At 37.5% G+C, this 16,624-nt stretch overlaps 1 protein-coding gene across 3 annotated transcripts in view; it reads right to left on the bottom strand.

Moving 5' to 3' along the window:
• The window catches only part of KCNQ5 (potassium voltage-gated channel subfamily Q member 5), a 495,778-nt gene that overhangs the window by 166,573 nt on the left and 312,581 nt on the right, over nucleotides 1-16,624 (bottom strand). For all 3 annotated transcript variants that reach the window (XM_025444409.3, XM_035697462.2, XM_025444410.3), the window contains exon 2: nucleotides 2,339-2,429. In XM_025444409.3, coding sequence (XP_025300194.3) covers nucleotides 2,339-2,429 — 91 coding nt within the window. The remainder of the gene's footprint in view (nucleotides 1-2,338; nucleotides 2,430-16,624) is intronic.

Raw genomic sequence — 16,624 nt, 5'->3', positions numbered from 1 at the left:
TCCCTTAGGGTCCAGCAACCTCATTTCTGGGTAAATACCTGAAGGAAATGGAATCATTGTATTTATAAATACACACAATGGAATATTATTCAGCCATAAAAAGAATGAAATATTGCCATTTGTGACCTCTCCTGATTGACCCTGAGGGCCTTAGGCTAAGTGAAATAAATCTAACATAGAAAGACAATACTGCATGGTCTCATTTATATGTAAAATCTAAAAAACAAAAACCCTGAACTCCTAGAAATGGAGTAGACTGATGGTTGCAGGGAGGGGGCACGGAGGTGGGTGAAGGGGGATCAAAGGGTACACACTCACTGTTATAAGACAAGTTCTGAGGGTCTAATGTACAACATGGTGACTATAGTTAGCAATACGGTAGCGTACACTTGAAAATTGCTACAAGAGTAGATCTTAGAAGTTCTCACCGCATACACACAAAATGGTAACTATGTGAGACAATGAAGTGTTAACTAACTTTATTATGGCAATCACTTTGCATACATATATATATAAAGTTATCTAATGATGCACCTTAAACTTACACAGTATTATATGACAATTATATCTCAATAAAGTTGGCAAAAAACCCCAACTGAGTAATATATGACCACATCTACATTATCTACTCAAATGCACCCTAGTTACTAAACTGTAATGAATTGTTCACTGCTCAGAAAGTTTTAAAAACCAGGATATGAATCAGCTTCGGGTTTCTTAATAACATATTTAGAAACTCATTAGTAATGTCTATTTAGACCATTCAGAAACTCACTAGCAATGGAGGAATTTATATTTCAGAAATTTGAAGGATGTAAACCTACCATTTTGAATTCTTGACCTGTTATGAAAAATTCCTTTTTATGGGATTCTTAATGCTAACTTAATTCATAATATATACCATTGGTCATGCAATAGATCCAGCTTTTCATGTTTCTGAGTCCAAAAATCAGGTTTACTTTTTTAATCTAAAATTCCTAGTTGTAATTCTGTATATGAACCTAAAAGCCAGCTGTGCCTTAGACCTTGGGCTCAGATCATTTGTTGTTATCAAAGGGGTACATGAGGCTAAAAGCTCACTTGCTACACAAATGGAAACCTTATAAATGGAACAAATCCCCAGTGTGCTTTTTGGTCTGTTTTCTATGTTGGGTTTCAAAATAGTAACCTTAACATTAACAATATACTGCTAAGCACAATTTGTATGGAAACAAATTGGGATAGATTTGTTCCAGGCTCAGAAGTGATTTCTCCCTGATGTAGGACAGAAACTTGATGAAATCTTGGTAACTTCAAGCACTAACTAGCCATCTGAAAGCATAGGTAGGAAGAATAGCTGTCCTCCACTCAGGTTATGTGAGTTGAAATCTTTCAGTTTCACCTTCAAGGTAAGAATAGTTTTCTTATATTAAATGCATATTGCTGCACATGACCAATATCTCTTTATTAGGGCCCATAAGCCAGCTTACCACATACCCTTTCTCTCTCCTCCTCTGTAGTCCACCAGGTTTTACAAAAGTGAGTTGTTCCAATTTATAGTACATTCAGAAAGTTCTGAGACTGTCAAATATGATATTTTTGCACTGAGTGGATCAAAATGGATGTAAATGAACTAAACTTTCAATCAGATGTGATTTGAGTATACAGTGATATAGTTTAGTTGTAATAGAAAGTAAAAGAGCTTAAAAGGCCCAGAATAATTCAGATTAAAATATCTTGGGGTCTTTTTCCATTTTAAAATGAATTGAGCAATTCTGTGTGGTTGAGGATTGACAGCATAATGGAAACAGAGCTAACTGCAGAATTTCTTACCAGGTAGGTAACTGCATTAGCAGCAAAACTCATAATGTAGTCTGTTGGTTGAAAAAAGTATGAAGGAGCCTTCTGTTTTCTTATGAGGTGCTATATTCTCATAGTTCTTGACTAATTTCACTTACCTACTGCCAAATTGCAGTTATTGGAAAATGTTCTCTATCCTATAACTTTTAGCAATATTATGAGAGACCTCATGGATATTGATTCTTCTTATAATTTGTTTACAACCATAGAAAAACATGAGTAAAACTGCTTCCAAGTCTCATCTTCTATTTTTGATGTAACTATAACACAAGATATTGCTATGTAATAGTAACACAATATATCTGTATATATTCCTGAGGATTGAGTAAAGGTTAAAATGGTGGGCCAGTATATCAGTGATCTTTGAAAGTTTTATATTTCACAGTAACTCTCTTCTTTTCTAGACAGACCTTTTTGTGGGATAAAATGCATAACATATATATTATAGGCAGCTTTTATACAAACTTTATGTATATTATTGCTCATGTGTATCACTTACCAGAATCAAGAGACAACTTGAGGCCAGTTTTGTGTGTTCAGGGATGGTGGAAAACACTGACAAAATCAAGCAACCAAAGACAAGGAGAAAACTGTAAAACAACAACAAAAAAGAGAAATATGATAAGAACCTTGCCTTATCATGACAGATTTCATTTCTTGTTTTTATAGTTTAAAGCACCAGACCCACTTGAATTGGTATTGATTAAATCATAAGAGCCTTGGAAGGGACTAGCTATTTTGAATATCAAAATATAATATGGGGGTGCATGGGTGGCTCAGTTAATTAATCATCTGACTCTTTATTTCAGCTCAGGTCATGATGTCAAGGTCATGAGATCAAGCCCTGAGTTGGGCTCCACGCTGGGCATAGACCCTGCTTAAGATTCTCTCCCTCTCCCTCTTCCCCCCAACTCCTGCTCCCTTTACCTCCCTCTCTCTCCCCCTCTCCCTACCTCCATATAAAGTATAATGTATGGTGAGCATGGAGTTCCTTTACAACATCATTGATGAAGACAGTGTTACATGGTGTGTGTTGCATGCTATATTTAAATGACTGCATCTGAAAATGTGTGAACTTCTCATTAATCCTCTTACAAGTGGGGATCCTGAGAAAGGTCCTGAAAGTATGTTTTTTCTTTCCTACCCCAGGAGCACATACCATAGCTATTCTCCTTTCAAAGAAGCAGAATCCACCTCACATTTGGCAGTTCTGGTGACCCATCAAATGTGGCTGTTACTAAGTCACTGGCTCATTTTCACAGTCTAATTTTGCTCATGGATACTTGTTTGTCATTCCTTTATAATATTAATGAGAACATAAAATGAAGGGAATGATTTCTTCTGCTACCCATGTACTTTTCTATTTCCCTGCAAACTGCTAAAGAGATGACCCCCTCAGCTCTGTCTATTCATAATACAGCACTAGGGAGCAGAAGTGAGGAGCAGCTTTTTCTACCAATCAATCTACAGACATTTTTAGTCCTCAAATTATGGTACTTTCAGGATCCAGGGATGGAGCTAAGTTCCCAAGGAAAATGTCTAATAAAAAGAGAAGGCTATTTTTAAAAAATATTTCATTTATTTATTCATGAGAGACACAGAGAGAGAGAGAGGCAGAGACATAGGCAGAGAGAGAAGCAGGCTCCATGCAGGGAGCCTGATGTGGGACTCGATCCTGGGACTCCAGGACTATGCCCTGGGCCAAAGGCAGATGCTTAACTGCTGGGTCATCCAGGGATCCCCGAGAAGGCTATGTTTTAAGTTGAAATTACTTATCCTGAAATGGAAGATTAAAAAACAAACAAACAAATAAATAGGGGCACCTGAGTGACTCAGTCAGTTAAATGACAGTTGGTATTTGCTTGGGTTGTGGTCTCAGGATCTCAGGCTGATCTCAGCCTCAGCCCTGCATCAGGCTCCATGCTCAGCACAGAGTCTGCTTATCCCTTTCCCTCTGCTCCCCTGCTGCCTCTCTCTCTTTCAAATAAAGAAATGAAATCTTAAAAAAAAACAAAAAACAAAAAAACAATACTTGAACTACTTGCTCTAGGACATACCTTTTACTTTTGTGTATCTCTGGGAAGCTCATACAGTAATCTCCCCTAAAATACTAGTTTCCACATTCTTATATATGGCACTGGAGTTAGTTTCTGCCTCCTTTTGGTTTACCCTGACATGCTGTCCAAGCCTTTGTATCGCACTTGACTGGGAGCTCTGAAGGACCTACTATAACCAGGGATTGGTAAATTATGGCCTAGGGAACATATATGGCCCCTAAGGCCTGTTTTTGTTAATAAAGTTTTATTATCACTTAGCTACACTCATTTGTTTATGTATTTGTCTATGGCTGCTTTCCTGCCACAAATGCAGAACTAAGTAGTCATGGCAAAGACAACTTGGCACACAAGACTAAAATATGTACTCACTGACCCTTTTAGAGGAGAAGTTTGGACCCATAACCAATACCATGTATTCCTTGTTTCTTTAAATCGCTGACAATACAGAACAAAGTCAAAGTTCATAATTGCTTATGTTCTGCTGTTGATGATTATTACTGACATTCATAGAGGGTTTTCTATAAGCCAGACATAGTGCTAAGCACTTCCACATGCATTATCCAAGTCATTCTCACAAATTTATGCAGTAGAAATATCACTATTCCCATTTTACAGATATGAACATTGAGAATGAAGAACATTTATAACTCATCCAAGGCTGTGTAGCAGAAAGAGGATTCAGGACTGTCTGTCGTTGAGCTGCTGTATAGTGTTGCTGAATGAGCATGGCTAGATGAGAATGGCGGTACCATTCTTGGTTCTGCAAGACTTTTGGGGATACTTCTCTACTTCTTCAAACTGAGAGGGAAGTCTTATCATTTCATTTTCTAAAAAGATTTTATTTATTTATTCATGAGATACAGAGAGAGATTGAGGCAGAGAGATAGAGGGGACTGATACGGGACTGGATCCCCGGACCAGGATCACGTCCTGAGCCAAAGGCAGACACTCAACTGCTAAGTCACCCAGGTGCGTCCCAGTACTTATCATTTCAAATAAAGAAGTCTCCAAGGAAAAGGAGTGAAGGTTTTTCCACTAGTGAAAAAAACCTAGTATATGTCGTTAATAACTACTCACTATACTTTTGACTCATGTATCTAAGAGTTCAGGATACTTTGGATTATACTTTAAATTGGCTTTAGTGGAATGGAAATTGTAAGCCAGAAGTGGAATTCAGTGCACTTGCAAACTCCCAAGCTACTAATGAGAAAATGAAATTCAGGGATCACAAAGACAGTTGGGAGGATGTGATGCGGCAACAAGTAAAGATGATGACAGATATTTCCCCTCTTGAGAGCAGCTGTATGCTTTCCTTGTCCAGGCTTAACAGAAATCATTAGAAAAAGGAAGCAGGGCATTATTTAATCTCTAAGACATCTTCTTCCCCCAAGAGCATCCCAGTGGTATCTTCATGGTCTCTGTGTTCAAAACAGATCTATATCATGAGTCCTTGGCTAATTCCTTCTTTATTAATATTTGGGTGTTGCTTAAACCTTTTCCTTCATGTCACTGCTTTGCCCCTTTCTTTCTTGAGCCAATTGTAGTACACTGTTTTCTAAGAGTAGTTTCTGTACTAGAATTCTGTTATGTCTATAGGGGGCCATCTGAAGACAGCAAGCCAAAGACCTTCACTGCTCAGACTGCACAAAGGGCTATAGAGAGAAAATACATTCATTAATTCATTAATTCCTTTGTCTCCCAACCATTTATCCATTTAGCCAATCAGCAAATATAGATTAAGTATGTAATACTAGCCTGAGTCATTCTTTGCCTTGACAGAGTTTAGGGTCTGTTGAGGCATTACAGAACAGTAAACAGAAAATTAAATAAATATGAAATTTATTAAATCAATTTAATTTAAATTAAATAAGTAAACATTTAACAGATGTAAACAGAATTAAGATTCTGAGTGATGATTGGGAAAACACAGGGGATGAAAGAGTATATAGTAGAGAAGGGGTTAGGCAGGATTGTTTACTCCATTTGAGGAGTTGAGTGCAAAGTAAAAAATGTTGTCCCTTTGTTAGAAAACTGAAGGAGTACCTGGGTGGCCCAGTTGGTCAAGCAGCTGACACTGGTTTTGGCTCAGGTCATGATCTCAGGATTGTGCGGTCAAGCCCTGCATTGGGCTCTGCTTGGGATTATCTCCCTCTGCTTATCTCTCTGCCCCTCCCCTCAGTCATACATGCCCTCTATCTCTCTCTCAAAAACAAAAACAAAAACAAAAACAAAAACAACCTAAAAAAAACTCTTACGAATTTCAAGATGGTGATAGCTAAGTATGGCACCAATTTTTGCACCCTTGTAAGCACTGGGCTCTGTGCAAAGCACAGATTGCATGCCCATGAAGCCAGACTTGGGGTTAGGAAGACTTCCTGGAGAAAGTGATGGTCAGACTGAGCCCTGAAAGCCCAGCAGGAGTAAGCACAATGGTTGGAATGGCTGGGGAGAAGGAGCATTCTAGTCCATGAGGGCATGTGGGTGAAGGCCAGGTAAAAGAACAGTATCACTAAAATTTACCAATTAATCAATAAATTAGAGTTAGTGAACACCTGCTTATCCTTCAGTGGTACATGAAAAGTGTAAGGCAGTTCATCCCTACAAATTCATTTTTTGCATAGGAATTGTTTCAGTTCAATAGAAAACATGTACTGAGAACCCATTGTAAAAAACAGTATACCAAACTCTACTGAGGTACAAGGGATAAATTAAAGCAGTCTTTTTTTTAAAGAATTAAAAATATAATGCGGCTGGAGTTTAAATAAAAAAAAAACTTTAAAAAAATCTAATGCGGTTGACTATATGATCATATAGTAGTCTGCCCTTATCCATGGTTTTACTTTTGTGGTTTCAGTTACCAGTGGTCAACTATAGTACAGAAGCAGATGATCCTACTTCTGATAGGTCAGTAGTTTCCTAGGGTTACATCACAATGCTTATGTCATTCATCTCACTTTACTTCATCATGTAGGCATTTTATCATCTTACATCATCACAAGAAGGATAAGGGTGAATATAGTACAATGAGGTGTTTTGAGAGGGAGAGACCACATTCACATAACTTTTATTACAGAATATTGTTATGATTGTTCTATTTTATTATTATTTATTGTTGTTAATCTCCTACTGTGCCTAATTTATACCTTAAACTTTATCATGGGCATATACAGGAACAAACAGTGTATATAGGCTTGATATTATCCACGGTTTCTTGGAGTGTGTCTCCTGCAGTTAAAGGAAGATTACTGTACTGGATCATAACGAAGGGCAGAGGCTGACAAATGCTAAGAAAAATACGTTAGAGGTTGAAAGCAGGGAGGGGTTCTCCTATTCAGTTGGGAATGCTGGAAGCACATCAAGAAAGTCTTATGGGTGATGCTTGAGATTGTCTTTGAAGGAAGAGTAGAGTTTCAACAAGAGAACTTTCTGGAGAGACACATCCCAGAAGGAGAGTCCAATGTGAGAATGGTGATAAGGTAGAAAATAAATGAGGTAAAATATCTGTTCCCTGTTTCATGAACAAAAAGTAATTAAGTTTGCAGCACAGGGTAAGACAGTTGTTGAATTGGGAGTCTGGGTCATGATGTGGAGAGGCTGGTATGGCAGGGTCTATCTTTAGTTCAGTAGATAATGGGGAGCCATTGATGATTTTTGAACAGGGAACTATCATCAGAATTGCACTCTGGGAAAATTGAATTGTCAGCAATGTGTGTTAGGACTTATCTGAGTAGTTAAGAAGTAGGGGCAAGAGTAATGGTGATCTAGGTTAGGTTGTAAACTAAGTGGTAGAAATTAGAGTGAAATAGAGAGGAAGACCACAGGGAAACTTGTAAACACAGGAGCTCCCTGACTTGGATAGTTATTAAATTGGGCAGTGGACATTAGGAAGGGGTGTAGTGACTGAAGGTCTGAGGTTTCCATTCATAGTTACTACAACACCCCTAAGAAGTCAGGAGGAGAAAAGTCAGGAAAATCAGGAGAAAAAATTGATTTTGAGAAGAGGATAAATCCAGTTTTAGACATCTACATGGAATTGTGGGTCTAAATCTTGGGCACAAAATCTGTTTAAAGTGATGGAAGTGCTTTTTCCCTAGAGAGAGTGAATATACAGAACATGTTATCCTTAAGAAAGTGCCGACCAAGCATATAACGTTTAGGTAAATAAGCATAAAAGCTATTTGAGGAACATTTCCTGATCTTGTAGAATGACATCATGGGGAACAATGAATACATTCTGCTATGAATTGGCTTTTAGTATCATTGCCAGAGAAAGGCTCACTGGCTTGAGAAAGCACTGAACTGACAGAATGATCCCTTTGAGGTGACAGTGTTTAGACCTTGGGCTCATTGGCAGTGACATGGTACACCACTGGGCTTTGAATGTGGTTCTGCTGACATCATTGCTTTTGAGGGTCCCACACAGATGTATGCTGGCAACTGACCACTACCCCACTCCACCTCTCTATTGATCGAATAAAAGTGGGAGCAGTGGCAAGAGTCATTGGATGCAGAGTGTCTTAATCTAGGGTCCACAGACTTCCAAGGGGTCTGTGCATAGAATTTAGGGGGGTAGTGAGCATGGATGGGAAAAAAAAATTACTGCTTTGTCACTAATCATGGCAACAAACCATGATGACATTAACAGTATTTGTGACTTTGTTACTTATAGAAATCACAGATATTGTCATATGCCATTTTATAGTAGTAGATAAAACCGTAATTGTTTCATCTTGCATACTTATTTTGCTCATCATTTCAAGATTATTTATGGTAGTTATTAGACCCGCTTCTGGGTTTTTAAAAAAATGTATTAATCAAGAAGCACAGGTATTACTATATCAGAAACTTGTTCAAAATTGTAACGACAGCATTTCAATATAACTTTTTTCTTTTGTAATCACATGTATTTTATACATTTAAAAATGTTATTCTGAGGGATGGTTCACCAGACTGCTGCAGAGTCTAAGGCACACATGAAAAATTAGGTTCCTGTGCAGGGGTGAGGATGGTAGATTAGGAAGGCAGGGGTGGGGACCTGGAAATGGCCTGTTTTGGCATGAGTCACCACCTTACTTAAGTAAGTTTTAAGATCAGTTTGAAAAAATATGGCCATTTTTTCTTTTATATATTAATCCCCAAATATCCATATTCTTTAAAATTATTCTGCAAGAGTCATTGGCCTTTATTTTGCCTAAAGAAGTCACTTATATTTTGTTTCTAAGGCAATTATCTTCAATTCAGACCTTTGTCTAAAACTCCTCTAGAAGGCAAAAATTATTGTATGAGGAGAAGAACACTTATAATACAAAAAAATTACCAGTTCAAAGGCCTCTATGTTTATTCAAGGAAATTACCATCAGCTTTTCTTATGGGTTAATTAAGAATCAATTTGTCAGAATTAATTTGGTAAAAAAAAAAAGGAAGTCTTACTTGGAAATATCACGGGTGCTTGTGGAACAGATGATGTCCAGCTTTCAAAGCTTGTGCTTCAAGCATGGGTTTGTTTAGCAAGAATTAAAGTGATGTGAAAATAAAGCATTCAGAAGAGCTCTGCTGATGCTTTGCCAAATGAACCATGGCAAGTTACACCATGTCATTCACACAAACACAGAACCCCCAGTCACTCACAAGCAATTATGAATAATGCAACGAAGACAGGAGAAACAGAACTGATGTTTAAAGTAGACATCTCAATGAACTTAGTTCATTGAGGATGCAAATTAACAGATTGAAACAACCACATTTCTACCTAGAAAGTGCTGTCTGCAAGTATTTTGGTGGACTATAAGCTTTCCATAGTATAACTTCCATGCAAGTCAACTACAAAGAAGACATTGGGGGAGGTAGATCTTAAATATTTGAAATGGAATGGAATCATGGAATGAAAGTAAAGAATGCTAACAGGAAGTAGACATAGAGATTTTTAAGGAAACAACTCTTTGGAAATATCTTCTGAAGGAAATTCAGCCCTGCCTCTGACTTTTCATAAATTTTTAAGTATTGCTTACCAGGGCAGCCCTGGTGGCCCAGCGATTGGGCAGCCCGGGTGGCTCAGTGGTTTAGTGCCACCTTCAGCCCAGGGCCTGATCCTGGGGACCAGGGATGGAGTCCCACTTCGGATTCCCTGTATGGAGCCTGCTTCTCCCTCTGTGTCTCTGCCTCCCTCTCTCTCTCTCTCTGTGTGTGTCTCTCATGAATAATTAAAATCTTAAAAAAAAAGTATTGCTTACCAATATATTTCAGTACATTTGATGGAAGGCTTTATGAGTGCATCATGAATTAGGATGACTGGAGTATACATGATGATATTAGTGACCAAAGATGACCCACTGGCTGACATGGCACTTGCCTGGAGGACATGCTGTCTGATGAAATCAAAGTCTCGTTATCAGAGGAATGACTGGAGCTCACTTTTCTCTTCCAGCTTCCTAAATTTACCCCTTCTTTTCTAAACTTGGCATTTTGCAAAATGTCCTTTCTGCATAATTTTTCTATAAAAGAAGGGCATTTTGCACACCCAGCGTCCATTGCAAAGCAATAAAAACTAAATACAACATTTTTGGTGTCTTTAAAGGTGATTTGGAATATTTGATTAAAAACACTGCATGTAAAAACTTGAAACTGGAAAAAAAACTCAACACTGCATGATTCTGCTTTTCAAGTGCAATGAAGCCTAAATATTAATAAAGACCCTAATTAATTAATACTATCACTGTAATCTCTGTGAAGTTGCAAAAATAGGGTCATCGGCTAACAGTTCTAAAAACGAATTGTTGCATTTTACACGTGTTGTTAAGAAGAAACCAGCTGGTATGGGAAATAGCTGTTTCTACTGGCATAGTGTGTTTCTGTAGAGGAATATGGCTAATGAAAATGAACTAAAACAAGGCAAGATAACCCATCAGCAGCCCTCAAAGCAGCCCCTGGAATTAACACAGACAGAGGGCCTGCTCAGCCTGATTCTCACCACAGGAACAGGAATCCAAGGATTTCTGACTGAGCACCCTCTCATGACAGGGATTATTTTTATATCACTGCTAGATGATCGTGCACCTCTCTGAACCTCTCCTGCATCCAGAACTCTCCCAGTCCTAAGCACAGTTCCTGTTATAGACCACTGTCCTGTGGGAAGACTACTTTCCCTTCTGGTCAAGTGTTTTTATTTTCACACCCTTTCCTTACGAGTTCTCGTTCAGGCTCTGACCACAAGGCCCTGTGCTCCCTCCCCAATGTGTTGGGTTTTCAGATATTTGAGGTCGGTTTTATCATCATGACTCTCCTGTCAGTCTTCAAATTATACTCAGCCCCATTCTTTGTCTACTTAGTATATGAAACAACATCCACATCGGTCACTCTCCCTGTCACTGTTCTTTAAACACACCCAGTTTCATCCTATCTTCCCTCAAGTTCAATGCAGGTTATCCCCCAAATCTAAGCAAAAGATTTAACATTTAGTTGTCAACATCAAGTATCTGCACTGTTGCTTCTTTCCAGGGTATCTAAATTAAAACTTTTCATGCCCATTCATTAGCGAAAGTTTGGTTTCTAAAAGGACTGTTCTGAAGATACGCACTTATTTTCCTGTTTCTTTCCTACTGCAACATAGGGGCTGGAGTAAATGTGACCATTGTCAACCTGTATATTTGGACCTAATATACCTTCAATAGTCATGGAACTACTTTCACTAAACTGTGTTTGATTTTTTTTTCTATTTTCTTGAAGAGCAAAAGGCACTCAAACAATTTACTATATTGTACTAGTTTCTTTTTGGTTTACATTGTATTTCCTCAATTGGGTATCATGTGAAAATTTTTCTTCAGGAGATTTTTCTTGCAATGTGGTGAGTAAACTTGGCTACTTTTAATGAGTCTCTGTTGCTGGGCCTCGATTTATTGTTAGAAGCCATCAAAAGATTTGTGGATGAAATTGAAGAACTATTACTAATAAACTTGAATAAATCTTGAAAAATGCTATAGTAACCAAATTACCAGACAGGACATCATATTCCAAGGGTCAAAAAAAAAAAAAAAAAAAAAAGAGTAAAGTAGGGACTTTGGATTTTGTATATTGATAAGCTCAATTATAATTCCTAGAAATACTCCAGGTAGAATATTAAGCAAATGATTTCTAATAAAGCCAAATGAATTACTATGATAACTGAAAAGAAACACCAGTTCACCAAGAGCAAGAAATTCTAAACTATGCTTATTTCCTATTTTGATAGGTTTGCCAGCTTGCTCTATCAGGGGAATAGAGTAGAGGAATTGTCTCGATTTCAGCAAAGCACTGGGAAGTGTTTTATAAAATCTTAGGAAAAAGGAGAAATTCAAGAGGGTTGATATGACTCTTGGGAGGATTTGTACCTGGTGTAAGAAGTCTCCAGAGATGAGCCACAGTTTTTTTGTAAGAAAACCCTGAAGACAAGTGTAGGACACTTGGAGATTCTTGGAGTAGGGAGTTGGTAGTTCATGTTAGGAATAAATCAATCAAGATTAACATCATAAAATGTAAAAATGACAAATGTAAAAAACTTTTCAGTATGAATTAAGTGAGAAAAATCTTTGTTTACATTCAGTTAAATTTGAGCCAATGTTGTCATTTGCTTCATTAAAAATACTGTAACTTTAGGTTGCATTAATAATGCTCCCATTTCAAGGAAAAAGTAGTGATAGACAAAAACCACATCTTTATTATTTTTGTAGTTAGCCAAGTATGTCTCAAATATCCTGTATCATTTAGAAAGAACTTGAGACTGCTAACGAAAATATATACAGTATAAATGGATAAACAAAAGTAATGTACTGTCTTCCCACTAAACTGAAAGCCTGGACACAGACCATTGTTAAGCACAGACCATTCCTGAGTTCCTAGTGCCTATAAATATTTGTGATTGAAATAATACAGTGAAGGTAATACAAAGAGATCAGGAATGAAGCTAATCCATAGATAGGTATACCAGAAAGATCTGTGTCATTTTTACCATGGGTCACAAATTTATCTCTGAGCTTGTTAAGCACAGACCATTCCTGAGTTCCTAGTGCCTATAAATATTTGTGATTGAAATAATACAGTGAAGGTAATACAAAGAGATCAGGAATGAAGCTAATCCATAGATAGGTATACCAGAAAGATCTGTGTCATTTTTACCATGGGTCACAAATTTATCTCTGAGCTTCCTAGAAGCCAATACAAGGAGACAAATATGTTCAAAGATCACTGTCTCCATAGAGTAAAATCCCATCATTTTTTTCCAGAAGCAACAGATGATGCATTGACTCGATGGATTATGGGATTTCAGAGTTTTCTTACAAAAAAAACTGTGGATTATCCTGCTTGAATTTCTTTTTCTTTTCCTTAAGGCTTTTATAAAACACTTCCCAGTGCTTTGCTGAAATCGAGACAGTTCCTCTACTCTATTCCCCTGATAGAGCAAGCTGGCAAACCTATCAAAATAGGAAATAAGCATAGTTTAGAATTTCTTGCTCTTGGTGAACTGATGTTTCTTTTCAGTTATCATAGTAATTCATTTGGCTTTATTAGAAATCATTTGCTTAATATTCTACCTGGAGTATTTCTAGGAATTATAATTGAGCTTATTAATATACAAAATCCAAAGTCCCTACTTTACTCTTTTTTTTTTTTTTTTTTGACCCTTGGAATATGATGTCCTGTCTGGTAATTTGGTTACTATAGCATTTTTCAAGATTTATTCAAGTTTATTAGTAAAAATTCTTCAATTTCATCTACAAATCTTTTGATGGCTTCTAACATAGTAAATCGAGACCCAGCACCAGAAACTCATTAAAAGTGGCCAATAATTTGCTCATTACATATTTTCATTGTCTCTGAATAATGTTTACAAAATTCTTTTTAGTTTAAAAATAATTTTTTTATGGCAAAGAAGGAATAAGTTAGGATTCAAATAGCTCTGCTTTTTCTGTGTTATAACACTATTGGTCCTCAACAGCAGGAATATATCTTCTATTCCTGTTTTTTTGTTTTGTTTTGTTTTTAAGAAAAAGACTTTTTATTTATTTATTTTCTGGCATGTTCTTGTTTATCTGTCTTTCAGCCCATCTGAAATTATTCTTAAAGACTGTGATTATTAAAAAAAAAATGTGTTCTTAGTTACATGCCTTCCATTTTCTTTATCTTTAAAAAAACAGACTAAGTACCTGAGTTCTTTGAAGACTTTCTGGGCAGACAAGATTGGTTGCTTTAGATGCTACTTCTTTTAGCTCCTCATTGGTCTGTGTCCAGGGTTTTAAAAATTTCTTGTTTTTACTGTTAGTAAGTAGTGGTTTCCTAACTTCTAACCATGTATCCTTATCTATATTCTGTCTGCTGTAGTCTGTTTCTTAAGAAGTGGCCTTGAGATGGGCAAGTTGAGAGTCTTCTCAATTGGTGCCTCATCTTTGGGTACCCATCACAAGTTTGCGTTCTGTGTAGACACTTACTCGATCTGGAATGAAATGAATGGATCGTGGCCTATCAAAATTAAATCAAAAATCTCTATTTTCGATAGCAGTAAAAAAAGCACATTTTTCATTCTAAAAGACCATGTAGGCAGCTGATGGATGAATGGAATGACTGGGAATGGTAGTGTTGAATAGAAAGAACAAGGCAATAGAACACTATTTCTTAAAGGGCTTGAGGTTTGCAATTCAGAAACCCATTAGTCTGGTTCTTGTCACTGCAAGCTCTGTTTCTTTGTCTGCTCCAGGAAACATAGCTGAGACTAGAAACCACCGGATATTGTTCAGAAACAATTTAAAGTAAAAAATAAAAACCAAAAACAATCTTTCCTACTGTCACATAGTCACTGCATACAATAAGGAGAATTCTATTTAACAATTTGTATTCTTTTAAAAAATTTTTATTTATCTAGAGAGAGTGCATGAACACATAAGTGAGGGGAGGGGTCACAGGAGGGGGAGATAGAATCTCAAGTGAACTGTGTTGAGCATGGAACAGACCTGGGGCTTGATCCCATGACCCTGAGCTCATGACTTGAGCTGAAAGCAAGAATCTGATGCTTAAGCTCAGCGGACTGAGCCATCCAGGTGCCCCTTAACATTTTGTATTCTTGTTATGCTGTGATATTTTCCTATGAGCAGAGTACCATCTGGAATTCTTATTTATTTTGTCTTCTCTCCTACAATATAAGCTCCACGAGAGCAAGAACCTCTCTCTCTTATTTGCCACTTAATGACCAGTAACCAGGAATCAGGCCTGGTACAGGTACAGGTTTCCTGCTATATGAAAGTCCAGTGTTACTATGATACCTTTCATAAGCCAAAATGGCATAAAGCGGAGTGTTCCCTGCTTTCTGAAAGGGCGCATTACATCACTTTGTTTTTAGGAAAGACCAACATTAGTATGGTAATGGCATTTTTTGTAAAAGTGATAGTCTTCTTCAGATTTCTTTTAGTTAGCAGACATAGGCACTAATAGAGGGCTTTTGTAAAAGCAAAGTAGTGTAAATGCCACCTTTCAGAAAGTGGGGATACTTGTACTAATTAATTCATTTATTCATGCGGCATGTATTCCTCAGGGCCTGTCCATGCATCATGCAGTGTTCTAGGTGGTGAAGGTATAGTCAGTGAAAACAGACAAAATTCCTTGCTCTTACAGAACTTACATTTGAGTTGGAGAGCTGGGTCATGAACAATGCAAATAAATAAAACACGGTGCCAGAGAGTGATAACTGCTAAAGAGGAAAAAACTTCACACACAGCACACGTGTGGGATTTGAAAGTTTGAATAGAGTGCCAGGGCAGGTCTTGCTAAAAAGGTGACATTTATTGAATTTCAACAGTAAATCCCATGACCCACAAAGCCACAGCAATAGTGCATTTGGAATTCAGATTGCCTAGGCATTCCGTCCCTGTTCCCTAAAGGACTGCTTTTATCATTGCCAATTCTTTGTTTTAAAACTATGGTTCTGTTCTCTTGCTGTCATACCCAAACTCATTTATCTGGATTTTAAAATCCCCACCAGAACATGAATTCCCCCATTCTTCCAGAGAGACCCTGTGGGCAGGCCCACCTGCCTCCTTCTTATTTTCTGCACAATATCATGCTGTAATATAATACTGTGATGGGATAGGGAACTTCAGCCTCTGTGTGCAGCTTCACTTGCCTTCAGCCACATGTCAACTGGGCCCCGAGCTCGAGCTTCTGTCCTGTTCAGCCTGCTTTCCAGATACTTCATTGCCTTTCCCCTTGGGCTGTTTTAGAGATTACATGAGATAGTGTTGAACTCAGAATTTGTGTTCTAACAGAAAAAAATATGTCTATAAATGCCAAATCGAGTTAAAAATGTCAATTTAGCATCTCATTGACATAACTGCTGTGTAATTTGTACAAGTTTTTATTAAACACAATAGCAACTATTTCAAATAATTAGAGGGGCATATTTAAAATCTCTGCTTAAAAAGCGAGATATTTGAAAATGGAAAATATAACACTGCACAAGAAGGTCGAGGTGCTCAAATGTGTGTGTCTGGGAACACCCACGTGAACGGTGATGTAATAGTTGGATCTGACCCCTTGTGATGATATTCTCAAGCTGACTAGTCATGGTATTTTCTTGACATACAGCAGCTTGGGTGAGTTGAACCTCTGTGTCTTGCTCCTCATTACTTTAGTTTCTGGGAAAGCACATGAGCCTGCCCTAAATAAATGGGTAATAGCATTGTGAAGCTGCTGGGCTGCAGTTGTACATG

The sequence above is a fragment of the Canis lupus genome, chromosome 12 (assembly GCF_003254725.2).
Source record: "Canis lupus dingo isolate Sandy chromosome 12, ASM325472v2, whole genome shotgun sequence".
Taxonomy (NCBI): domain Eukaryota; kingdom Metazoa; phylum Chordata; class Mammalia; order Carnivora; family Canidae; genus Canis; species Canis lupus.
Note: the sequence above shows the minus strand (reverse complement) of the source record. Positions and strands in the feature narration are given on the sequence as shown.